At 39.6% G+C, this 13,084-nt stretch overlaps 1 protein-coding gene across 2 annotated transcripts in view; it reads right to left on the reverse strand.

Annotated features, from left to right (window-relative positions):
* The window catches only part of NOL8 (nucleolar protein 8), a 1,174,909-nt gene that overhangs the window by 297,125 nt on the left and 864,700 nt on the right, over positions 1-13,084 (reverse strand). For both annotated transcript variants that reach the window (XM_044077406.1, XM_044077405.1), the window contains exon 13: positions 8,489-8,811. In XM_044077406.1, coding sequence (XP_043933341.1) covers positions 8,489-8,811 — 323 coding nt within the window. The remainder of the gene's footprint in view (positions 1-8,488; positions 8,812-13,084) is intronic.

The following is a 13,084-nucleotide window of genomic DNA, read 5'->3' on the forward strand; positions in this document are numbered from 1 at the left end:
TGGAGTATGAGTCTTGGGTCATGGTTGGGGACATATAGCAGGCTACGACCTGAATCGTTGCCTTATCCAATGTTAGCTGCACCTGAAGTATCTCTGTGCGTTATATGTTGGGCTACCAGTCTGGATGTGTGCGCATCCTTTATGACTACAGAAACACCACCATCTTTGGAGCTTTGGTCCAAATTGACCGCAGTGGCCCCATTTCTCAGAATAATGCCCTTTCCATCAGATTTTATGTTGCATATCATCCCAAAATCAATCCATACATCTATCCACTCAATCATTTCTCTGAATATGCTTTACCCAATTCCTGGTAGTTTTGGAGGCAACTATCCTACAAACAAAGTGCATAAAGCAGGAACTCCCCTCAGATGGGGACAGCAGCTTACTCCAAGGCAAATATACTCCACCACCCCAACTCCAATTTAGCATTCAATCCACTTGATATCATGTACTTGAAGTGTGTGTGTTGGGAGGAGGGTCTCCACACAAAGTCAACCTAGTAGAGTCATGAACTGTGGAGCCAAGTGAAGGGAGTAATAAAACTGCTGTTTCACAGTAAATGATTTACATAAGATACAGTTACATTCAAAACACCAAAATCTTCCAAAAGTATCTCTGTTACATATTTTTATTTGTATTAAGAAAATGCTAATATTTAAGTTCTAATCAAAGATGTCAACAAGAACCATGGCTGCTCATTTGTTAAGGTTTCTGTCCTCCAGCTCCAAGGTCCAAGCTTTAGTTATGACCTCTGATAAGTCTGCATGACATTTCTATGTTCTTTGTATGTCTTCAGGGCCGCCACCCCCCCACCCCCCCAAGAACTCTGGCTTCCTCTCATCTCTCGTGACGTATAATGTTGGTAAATTGGAGTGTGCCAGTATGGTTTGTGATGTAAATTCCCTGCAACTAGAATTGTGTTGGTGTGGTTTGCTTTCATTTATATAACTGTAGGATTGCCAATATCATAAGTGATGGTTTAATACAGATGTTTCTTGTTTGAAAAGAAAAAAAGAGCTGGGATCGAATATTTTATGTACTGTTACTTACGTTATATGATATATAGCAATATATGTGCAACAGAATGTTTGCAAACTTGAAATTATTAATACAGTTTGACTAAATTTATATAAATGTAAATTTGCCTACGTCAAAAGAGATAATTCAGTAAAGGTGTTAAAAAATCCTTGCTTTCTACATTAAATTGGCCACATATATTGCATGTACACCTGGATCATGATTCGCTGAAACAGGTATAAAAAAGGACCAGTTCACTTAATTTTAACAAATAAATAAAATGAAACATGTCAGCACTTCTGAAAGAACAGCTGTGTAAAATCTTAACATATCATAGACATCCTCCTCTTCCATGTTGCAATATTCATAACATGAAGGAGATCCCCATCTAGGTGACCCAAACATCGGGCCAGTATACCAGAGACGTTAACTACTGCAAGGCAAGTGCGACGTTGCACATTGAACAGACGATGTTGGCCATAAAAGAGATGTCTGCACATACTATCCTCAGAACTGAATGCTCCAGTCAGAACATCAATTGAAGGATAAGAGGTAATAAGGAAATACCCAAAGAAAAGCATGAACCAAGGGGGGGGTGGGACTGAATACTGCAACATGAAACAGAAGGACATCTATGGTTATGATAAGATTTTATACAACTATTCTATGTCCTTCTATTCCCATGTTGCAGTGTTCATAACATGACAGACTACCAAAGCTCATGAGTGAGAAAGGTGGGAAGGAGCCCAAGAAGTCTCCATAAAGCCATGCAGAATTGCCCTAGCAAATCCTGTTCTGGATCTGGATCTGGAGATAGAATCCAGTTTGTAATGTTTGTAAATGTATGGACAGAGGACCAAGTGGCTGCTTCCAGGATAGTAGCAGTGACCAGGCCTTTAAAGGAGTCTCCAGAGGAAGCCACCATTCTAGTGGCCTTAACAGAGGAAGAGAGAGTTTTCCCCTGTGAGACAGAGCAAAAGGAATTTGCCCTACAGATCCAAGATGAAATAGTCCATCTACAGACAGGTTTTCCCAGTGCCCCTGGGTGAAGGGAAACAAACAACTGCTCAGACTTTCTAATGGATTTGGTCTTATCCAAGTAGAATCTGAGTTGTCTGTGTACATCTAAGGTGTGCAACACCCTTTCAATGGAGTTTTGAGGAGAAGGGAAAAAGCTGGATAAATGAATAAACTGACTGAGGGACAAGCCATTAACCACTTTAGGCAGGAAATAAGGGATGTTAAGAAGGAACAAACTATCCTTATAGAAAATCAGAAAGGGTTGTGAAGCCATTAAAGCTTGGAGTTCTGAAACTCACCTAGCAGAAGTAATGGCTACAAGCAAAATAGTTTTCCAAGTGCAGAACTTTAGGGAAGCTGAGGCAGCAGGCTCAGAGAGAGTTTGGGTCAGTTTTTCCAAAACAAAATTTAGGTCTCAGGGAGCAGGAACAGGTTTCCTGGGAGGTCTGATGTGAAGGACACATTTAAAGAAAAGTTCCACCTCTAGTCTAGAAGCTAAGTGGGGGAAACAAAGATGATATGCAGAAATGGCTGATAAATGGGCTTTAACTGAAGAATAAGACAGTCCTGCCTTGAGCAGCTCACACAAGGACAGACTAGGGGAATATCCACTGAAAATGTATCTAGTCTTTTATTAAGACACCAGATGGAGATCATCTTCCATCTGGACAAGTAAGATCTCCTAGTATTAGGTTTCCTGGCCTCCTGCAGGACTAGAAGAAAGCCCTAAGAAAAAGGTGCCCAAAAGAAATTAGAAGCCTATCACCCACAAAGTCAGGTTCAATGTTGCTATATGTGGGTGAATAACAGATCCCTTGTCTTGTGTGAGAAGATCCACCCTGTGAGGTAACTTGCGATGACTATCCTTGGCTAACTGCAGAAGAGGCGGGAACCAATGCTGTCATGGCCAAATGGAGGTCACCAAGAAGATTTCTAGTTTGTCCTTCTGTATCTTCAATAGGACTTTTTGATTTTGGGGGAAGAAATGCGTAGAGAAACATCCCCTTCCATGAGAATGACAGGGTATCCACCTTCCAAACCAGAAGGTGTGGGCCTCTGGCACAGAACTTTGGAAGCTGTCTGTTCACAGGGAAAGCAGAGATCTATTTGAGGTGTACCCCACTGGTGAAGAATGTCCAGAAACACATCTCTGTGGAACATCCATTCATGGTCATGCTGCTCAATGTGTCTGCCTGAACATTTTGAGCTGGGGGAATATAAACAAGCTGTCAGAGTTACGTTGGCTTGAAGAGCAATCTCCCATGCTTGGACTGCTAATCTGCAGAGCAGGCACAACTTTTTCCCCCATGCTTGTTCACATACTAGAGAACTGTGGTGTTGTCTGTGAACAGCTTCAAAGGTCCTGGTAGAAGGGATGACATGAAGGCTTGAAAGGCCAAGATCAGAGTTCTCATGTTTTTGATGCTGATGTGTTGCTTCCTTAAAGAGGGAGATCACAGGCCTTGGGCCTTTAGGTTCCCTAGGGTTGCTCCCCACCCAGGATCTGAAGCATCTGTGAACATTTCTTGAATTGGAGGAAATAGCTGAAAGGGAAGGCCTGGATTGTGAGGAATTTGTTGAATTCACCAAGTATCTTCTTTAGGCATGAAGGACAGATTCTAGTGGATAACATGTTGGGACCAAAGTGTTTTCAGGTACCACTGGAACTTTGGCATGTGGAGTTTAGCTAGGAGCAGCATTGGTATAATCGAAGCCATGAACTCTAGCATCCTGAGGAATTCCCTGACAGTTAGAGGACTGAGGAAATAACTGTTGGAAGTAAGGTTACATTGATTGCACCTTCTGCAAAGGCAAGAATGCCATCAGAAGGCCTGTCCGTATCCTGCAACCTAGGAAAATCTAGTCCTGAAAAGGAGAAAGGGAAGACCTGCTGTAACCAATGGTGAATCCCAGACTGAGGAGAAAATAGATGGTAGTCTGACAGTTCTGTTGCAAAGTGACTGGATGTTCTACTTGAATGAGCAAGTCATCCAGGTAAGGGTAGATGAGAATTCCCTGGAGTCTGCAAAAGGCAATGACAGGAGCCAAACACTTTGTGAATGCCCTTGGAGCCACAGAGAGTCCAAGGGGCGAAGCAACAGAAAAATGTAAGAATTTCCTGAATAAAGAGTGCATGGGGATGTGAAGGTATACATTCTTTATGTCTAAGGAAACCAGGTAAGCTGGAGGCAGCAAGAGTGAAAACAGAGTCTGCAAGGTGAGCATCCTGAAGGTGGGGACCTGAAGGAACAGATGAGTTGGGACAAGTGTAAGATTGGTTTCAAAGAAACATCTTTCATGGGAACAAAGAACATCCTTGAGCAGAGCCATTTTCCTGTTTTCAAGAAGGGGACCTCCTGTATGGTTCCTTGTGTTTTCAGGTCTTGAATGACCTGGGAAAAGGGGGATCTGGTCCTTTGGGGGTTGTGGAATCCCCATGAACGAAGGACTGGATTTCCAATCATGTAATAACCTGCTTTGATAACAGATATGACCCATTTCTCTGTGGTAATGCTTGTTCATTTTGAAAGGAAATGAGAAAGGCACTGGGAAAGAGGGATTTCTGAGAAGGTTGCCAGGTAGTCACAGACTACTGGGCTTGTCTGGAAAGAGGACCTTCTGAGCAGAGGATGGCTGAGACCTAAGAGGTGCCTGTCTGCATGTGCCTTTTCTTGTGTTGTTGAAAAGGTGCACAGGTCTTCTTCCTTACAAAATTAGGCCTAGAAAGGTAGTTCCTATGGTACTTAGGAACTGGGGAAACAAAAATATGTTTAGGCTCCTGAACTTCTTGTCCTTTCTCTTGAAGGGATTTGAACAGGGCTGCAGCAATAGAACCAACAGGGCAGTATTGTCCAGTGGTGTATCCATATTTTTTGCCTTAAAATCCTTAGGCAATGGCTGCAATATCAGCAAATATCTCATGAGGACAGAACCAGATGCTACTGACCTTGCAGACACCTCAGCTGCATCATAACTGCATTTTATGGAATGCCTAGTAAACTGGGAAGAAATTGCCAAGAGAAAAGAAAGCTGTGATTTTGCTACAGAGTCTGGAAGATCAGTCGGCAATTTTGAGGCCTGTGAAAGTAGAGCCAGAACATACTTGGACATGTGTGTCTGATAATTAATGGCTCTAATAACCAGAGTAGAAGAGATGTAGACCTTTTCCCCAAATTCTCTCCATCATTTTAACTGTCCTTACCTGAGGGCAGGAAGTTGGTGGAGGGCAGTAATTTAGTGGTTTTATCAGCAGAAAGAGAACACAGCTGGGCCTGCAAGAGGACATTTGAAGAGGTAACTGCTGTCTTCAGGGACTTTATAGAACCTGCCTGGCCTTTTAGAAGGAGGCTGTAAGTCAGGGTTTTTTGATGCTGCAGGAAAGGCATCTCGGAAAGATGGCAAAGCAGATGTCACTTTTGTGGCCGACGTCAGCTGTTCAATGTGCAACATCTCGTGTACCTTGCAGTAGCACAAGTCTTTGTTATACTGGCTGGACATTCGGGTCGCCTAGGTGGGGATCTCCCTCATGTTATGAATACTGCAACATGGGAACAGAAGGACATTTAAACATTACACATTTGTAAAATGAACCTGTAGTTATTACAAGTGTGATATGCATGCTTGTGTGTACATATGTGTGTGTGTGTGTGTGTGTGTGTGTGTGTGTGTGTATATATATATATATATATATATATATATATATATATATATATATATATGTGTGTGTGTGTGTGTGTGTGTGAGTATTTGTAAAACATACACACCAAATACGTGAGTATACACATACACACAACATATACACACACACAAACACACACGTACAGATGTGTGGGTACTAACACACGCACATACACACACATTTTTTATATATATATATATATATATATATATATATATATATATATATATATGGATTCATTCACAAGCTCGAAGTTTCAAAAATTTGAACTGCAAATGGTCGAGACCACAAGATCGAAGTTTGAAACTTCGAACATTTTGAATGGAGATCGCCATACAGCGTGGAATGGGAAATTTACTGTTTTCTTCCCTACAGGCACCAACACTTTCTTAGCCTCTCTACTAGACGAACCCTTGCAACTACATTTTTATTACCCTCTCTCCTTTATGATGCCCCTCGCCTCACTAATATCCAAAATTCTACAAAATCCAAACTTGATATGTGTTACAACAGAAAAGCCAAATTTGCCACCAAAGCCAAATTCTCACCCCACTACTGTAACTCACTGAAACAATTAGGCTGGTTGGAACTCCCCCACCATCTCTCATTCACCCAGCTAACTACATCACACAAAATAATCTACAGACCCATAGACCGTCCTGCTCTCTCAACTCTACTTGCCAAATACCAACCCAGCAGGCAACTAAGATCTGAAAATCATCTACTTCTAAAAGTAGAAAAGCCCACCTTACCGGCTTGGTCAACTGCTCTACTCCTTCACAGTCACCAAACTATGGAACTCAGTTCCTCCTTCTATAAGAAACACGGGCAGCACCACCACCTTCAAACAAATACTGAAAAATCATCTCAACTCTTCCTGGCTATGTACCTGCTCTATAACCTAACCTCTTCTTTCTCCTTATATTATAACTAAATTCCTATGCTTTTTACTACTAGTGACTGATGATACTTTCTCCATATTTATTATTTTTTTTTTCTTTATTATGCCAGTATCAAATGATGAATCGACTAGCCAACTGACACAGACATCTTCCAAAAGGGTCTCACAGAGACGGATAACTGGTGCCAGAACCATGGTCTAATGCTAAATACCAAAAAGTGCATAGTCATCCCCTTTGGGAAAAACAAAGTGCCCACAAATTACCACATAGGTGGTAATCCATTAAGTACGGAAGAAGTAATTAAGGATTTGGGGACCCAAGTGGATAGCAATCTTTCCTTTGACAATCACGTTGCCAAAGTGGTTAGAAAGACCTTCTATATAGCCCACCTTATTACGAAAGGGTTCACATCTAGATCAAGAGAGGTCATTGTGCCCCTCTACTCATCACTCATCAGGCTCATAATAGAATACAATGTCCCATTTGGGATGTACCTTACCTGACACCTGCAGCAACTGGAAAGACCCCAAAAGTACCTCGCCAAGAGGATCAAGGGGACTCAAACAGATGACCTATGCTGCCCGGTTAAAGAAACTCCAGCTATACTCAGTTGCATACCGCCTACTCAGAGGCGACTTGTGCCTGACGTATAAAGCCATGTCAAACCCAGATTTAATGGACATGCTCCACCTCAGAAAATCCAAATCTCTTAGAGCTACGCGCTTGAGGGACTTAAACCTCAGCACAGAAATTATTAGAACATGCTGGAGGGACAGATTTATAACCCAGAGGCTCCCATCACTCTGGAATAGAATCCCAGTCCATGTCAGACAGAGCCCCTCACTGCTCCTCTTCAAGAGAAATCTTGACAAGTGGATGGGAGATCGTAGGTTTACCCCGGGGATCACTTCTGCATCACTGCTAGACAGAGGCACAGTAAACTAACCTTAAAAAGGGTATAGTAAATTCATTTGAAAGGGTGGCGAAAGCCAAACACACTCTGGCTAGGCTTATAAATGCCCTAGGGCAGATAGCCTAGTATCAACCTATGAATAATGCTGATTCATTTATCTCCACTTTTACCACTCTGAATTCATCTGGCAACCAACTAAATTCCTGCTTTTATGTATATATTCTGTATATGTTACTGTAATGAAACCAACTAAATTCCTGACTTATGAATATATTCTGTAAATATTACTGTAACCACTATGTGTGACACTGTTTCTACTTCTGTACCAATTAATGTTTATTTTTTTTTCTGCATCTATGTTTTTATCGGAGCTTTTCTCCCCGGGCCTCCACCGAAGATGGGCTCTTTTAGGCCCAGTGGACTTTCCCGATAAACAAATGCAATAAATAAATACATAAATTTAGCAGAGGATGTGGGGGGGGGGTGCAGTGGGGCCTGCACCCCAGGGAAAATGTAAAAAAATTTTTTGTTTGTTTTTCTTTTCTTTTATTACAATGTCAACGTTTCAAAACTTCGATCTTATGGTCTCAACCTCTCGACCATTTGGAGTTCAAAGTTTTGAAACTTTGAGCTTGTAAAGCAGACACACACACACACACACACACACACACACACACACACACACACACACACACACACACACACACACACATAATACAATGGAGTTCAAACAGGCATTTCTGAAAATGTTTGGGTTGCTTCAGGTTGTGTGTGTATTATATGTGAGTGAAACTGTGTGTGACAGACTTGACACCATAAAAATATTCTCTCCCCATATGCTATTTCAAGCACAAAATAAATGAAAATAAACAGCATTTTAAAGTTCTTGCAATGAAACAAAACTGAATGTTGCATCAATAACTCACTTTTAATATATCAAATACATTATGTTACCTGCAGACTCCTTCGGCTCCTCTGTGCCTATGCCAAAGAATGAAAATTTAAACCCAGAAGGCTCCTCATTATCTGTAACAGAAAATGCTTCAAATGTCAGTTCAGAGTTCTGTTCAGTTCCAGGGTCCATGCCTAAACTTCTGTTTTCTTTGTTTTCTTCTTCTTCTTGTTTATCCCATGCAATTTTATTTTCCTTTTTCTCATCCTTAATTTTGGTTGAAGTCAACATCTTCTTAAGATCAACAGCAATATCATAATACATCTCCTTAGACACTTCAGGCAACTTTTCTGCTTCTTGCCTCTTTTTCTTTCTTTCAGCTTTGCTGAAACAATGAATTAGACAATTCTGCTGTTAAAATGTAATCACAATACTGTAAAAAATCAACTGTTTCAGTTCCATGCAGGAGACTGTAAAACAACAAACACTTACTACCTCCTATAAGCTATACCTAGCAGCTAAAACAACCTGAGCCACTTTCCACAGCCTGTTGTTAAAGTAATCATAAATACTATTAGACATACAACTGTAATTTAATGTACTTAAATATGGTACCCAAAAGTACATAACTGAAGAATGAAAAAAGTTCACTGCTACAACACTGTTTCATAAGTAGAGGAAATAAATTATTTTGTAATAGTCACCAGAAATATGGAGTTGCCAAAAGGAGCAACTAACCTTATCACAAATCTTTTTCTTTCCCCAAACACCTTTACTAAATTATCACTTGTGACATAGGCAAATTTACATTAATATAAAATTAATCACACTATAATTAAACATTTTACTTCATATATATTGCTATATGTCAAAAAACCTAAGCAACAGAACGTAAATTATTCAATTCCTGCCTTTTTTAAAACAAGAAACATCTTTATTAAGCCATCACTTACAACAAAGACATTTATGCAATAAACATACATTTATACAAATGAAAACAAACCACACTGACACAACCCTAGTTGCAAGCATTTTAAATCCCAATCTGTACTGACACACTCCCAAACATTATAACACTTGTGATCTACCCAATCTTTTAGTCAAACACTGCATAGCTGATTTAAATTCTGCCACCTTTTAAACCTCATTCCTCCCTTCTATGTACTGTTCCCACAATTCCTGTTTTTTTCCTATGTAGTTTGCTCCTACCGTTATCTAAAGATCTCAATTCCAGCTGTTTTCTCTCTCTTTATTATATTCATTACTTCTAGTACAGTTGGTTTAGATTTTGATTCCCATTTTCTAGTAATTGCTTTTTTGGCAGCCACCATTATTAGACACAGCAAGGCCTTACCATGCCTAGGCAAATTCGATTCTCTACCATAACTCAAAAAAATTATCTCCCTCGTCAGACCAATCTGTCCACCCAGTATCTCTGACAATGCATCCTGCAGGGAATCCATAATTGCCAATTCACCTCACTCCCAGAAAATATGTTCCCAATTACCTCTTTCTTTCCCATCACATCTCCAACATTTGCTGTCTGCCTGAGGAAAAATTCTCTGAAGTCTACTTGGGGTGTAAAAATATCTATGTAAACATTTCCAGGCAAAACCCCTAAAATCCTTTAGATTTTGTACTTACTTGTAAGACGCACATATATCCTCCCCACTGTTTCTTTGTGAATTGCTTATACACGCTCTCTTCCCAATTCTTTCTAACTTCCTGTAATTGATTCTTATAGTTATCATTCAATATTTTATATGCTCTACTAATTATTCCTTTTTTTAATGGTAGCTCCTGTTCCACACTGCGGTGGTGGTGCTGCGGTAGCGTTGTCCTGTTCAATTCTCAGCTAGAGCGTCTTCTGTGTGGAGGCATACGTGAATGGGGTGTGCCTTCGTTGAAGGTTGTGCGTCAGGGCTGGTAACCCGGTACGTAAAAATCCACTACCAATCATTAGTGGACCGGAGTTCCGCTGTGGCGACCCCTAACCGGGAAAAGCCAAAAGACACAAACAATGGTAGCTCCTGTTCCAGACTCTACTAAAACCTCTACCAGTGCTGGTCTTTCATTTAGTACCCCCTATTTCTTTCTCTTTGCCTACACTCTGATATCAATCCCTGACAGGGCAGGCAATAGCCAACCTGCAGTCCAAATAAATTCATGCCATCTTCCCATTCTATCATCTTTCCCTCTGTAGTTATTTGCTCCTAATACCTTGGTTCCTTTGCCAGTTTTCTTCAATAAATTCTGGCCCCCTCTTGCCTACTTGTCTGTATCCCTAATTGCAGTCATCCCTATCAGCATAATCTCCTTGGTCCATTGCCATGTTGGTTTAGTTCTTAGAATACCTTCTACTTTATGGATATAATATTCTGCACGATTACTGTTATTCTCCTTAAAGGTCTGCATCCAAAATCTCAGTCTCTCATTGTTTCTTGAGCTTCCCTTTCCACTTTGAATTATAATTTTCTGCTTCTTCTATGAATAGGACTCAACTGTGTAACTCTGAAATATCCCTTCAAATTGGGAAATCCCAATCTGCCCTGTTCTACTGGAAGAATCAGCTTATCCTACTTGACTCTTGTTATCTTTCCCTCCCAGAAAAGTCCTTCAGCTCTTTATTAATTGCTACCCACAACTTCTCCTCTGGTTGAAATATGCCCGACATGCGCACGAGACTAAAGGGACTAAAAATATTTTAACTGTTTTAATCTTACTATCCATATAACAAAACTTTCATTTTCTCTGTTTTTGTATTATCTTTCATTTAGTATTTCCCCAGTAGAATCATTTTTAATCCATACTCCTAAATACTTCATTTTATCATGTCCAAATAAATATGGGTATTCCTGAACCAGTTCATGTGTGGGTACACAGTTTGCTGCTATGGCCTTTGTTTTAGCTTCATTAATTTTGTATCCTGAAAAGATCTAAAACGGACTCAACATGTTCCACAGCACTGTAATGTCTTTTTCTGGTTTTGTCAAGTACAAAATAATACCATCTACGAATAAAGCCAGCTTTTCTTGACTACCATACCAATTATATCTTTGAATTTAATCAGCATTATATTTTTTCAGGAAATGCAAATTTACTCTGTCAAATGTTTCCTCTGCATCAAGACCCACCAACAACAATGGTATTTTCTTACATTCTGCTTCCCTCTGGATCATCAATGTTCTGTTAATGTTGTCAAATGTTTGCCTCCCCTCCAGAAAGCCACAATGATCCATATCTGTCAGTTTTGTTATTACTTTTTCCATTCGTTTAAGTCACTACAGTCATGAACACTTTACAATCATGGTTTAGTATTGAAATGGGCCTGTATGAAGCTGGATCTGATGGATTTTTACCCTCTTCAGGTATCACAGATACCACCGCTTTCTTCCAGGAAGGTGGCACTTCTCCTCTTAAGATACTGTTAAACAACACCTTCCAGATTTGTACCAGTTTTTTTCCTCCTAGCTTTTAAATTTCCACAGGAATACTATCTATTCCTGGGGGCTTGCCTGTAGATTGTTTATATATATATATATATATATATATATATATATATATATATATATATATATATATATATATATCACAATTTTTATCTCATCGCCTCCTGTCCTGTTAGTAATTGAGCCTCATCTACCTCTAACCTTTGCATATTTAATTCTTCCATAAACATTTTGATTTGTACCTTTTCTTGATTTTTATATTTCTCTACTTTATAGAGACTCTCACAGAATTTCCAACACATTTCTAATGCCTCTATAGGATCTTGTCACCTTCTTTGTTATTGGCTCCCTACGTTTGGTGACAGCTCTTTCTACTTTCTGTTGCCTGAAATGTCATGCTAAAAGTTTTTGTGCTCTAGTGTTATAAAAAACAGCTGCTTAACATCAATCTTTCTAAGCTCATGCATATTATTGAAGTAATCCCTTATTTTCTGGCTAGCATTCTGCAGTTGATTCACTTCTTGTTCTGTGAGATTCCCCCTATTCTACAATACTTTAACATTTGTCAGTCCCTCTAACCTGATACAGAATCTTACGCAAGTCTCAGACATTTAATTCTTCATATTCGGAAAATGTACTTATACAGTATGGTAACGTAGACTTTGGAAGCAAAGTAGCTGTGATGGAATCTCTGAGCATTAAGATGTACTACACTGGCCTTTAAAATAATACCAGAAGCTCAGGAAGTGGAGTACTTTTTTTCCTTAGGACAAAAGGTCTTAAAATACTACATACAATTTAATTGTTTTAAGTAATCCATACAGGCTAAGTGCAGTTACTTAATAACTTATGTACTCTTAGAAAAAGTGCAAGTTTACAAAGCAAACCAGTACATTTAGGTAGAATAGAGGTAAGCTTGACTGAGAAATCAAGTGCTGCATCTAAACAGAGAAGGTGTGAAGTACGAACTCATGCCTGAGCAACTCTACCATTAAGAGTTTTAACTCTGCAATAATAATAATAATATGCAGTTCTCACAGCCTGTCTGATCATATCTAAGCATTGCAGGAGAACAAATATATTCTTTGTAAGTTTACAAAGCAAGATATCCTACAGAATGGTGGCAGGATTAAAGCATCCCCTGAAAAGCTACTGAAGGGAACTGTCCCCCCACAGAATTTAAAAAACAATTTGTAAATTTGAAAAAGA

Source organism: Protopterus annectens, chromosome 7.part0 (assembly GCF_019279795.1).
Source record: "Protopterus annectens isolate FY-2018-M chromosome 7.part0, PAN1.0, whole genome shotgun sequence".
Classification (NCBI taxonomy): Eukaryota; Metazoa; Chordata; order Ceratodontiformes; family Protopteridae; genus Protopterus; species Protopterus annectens.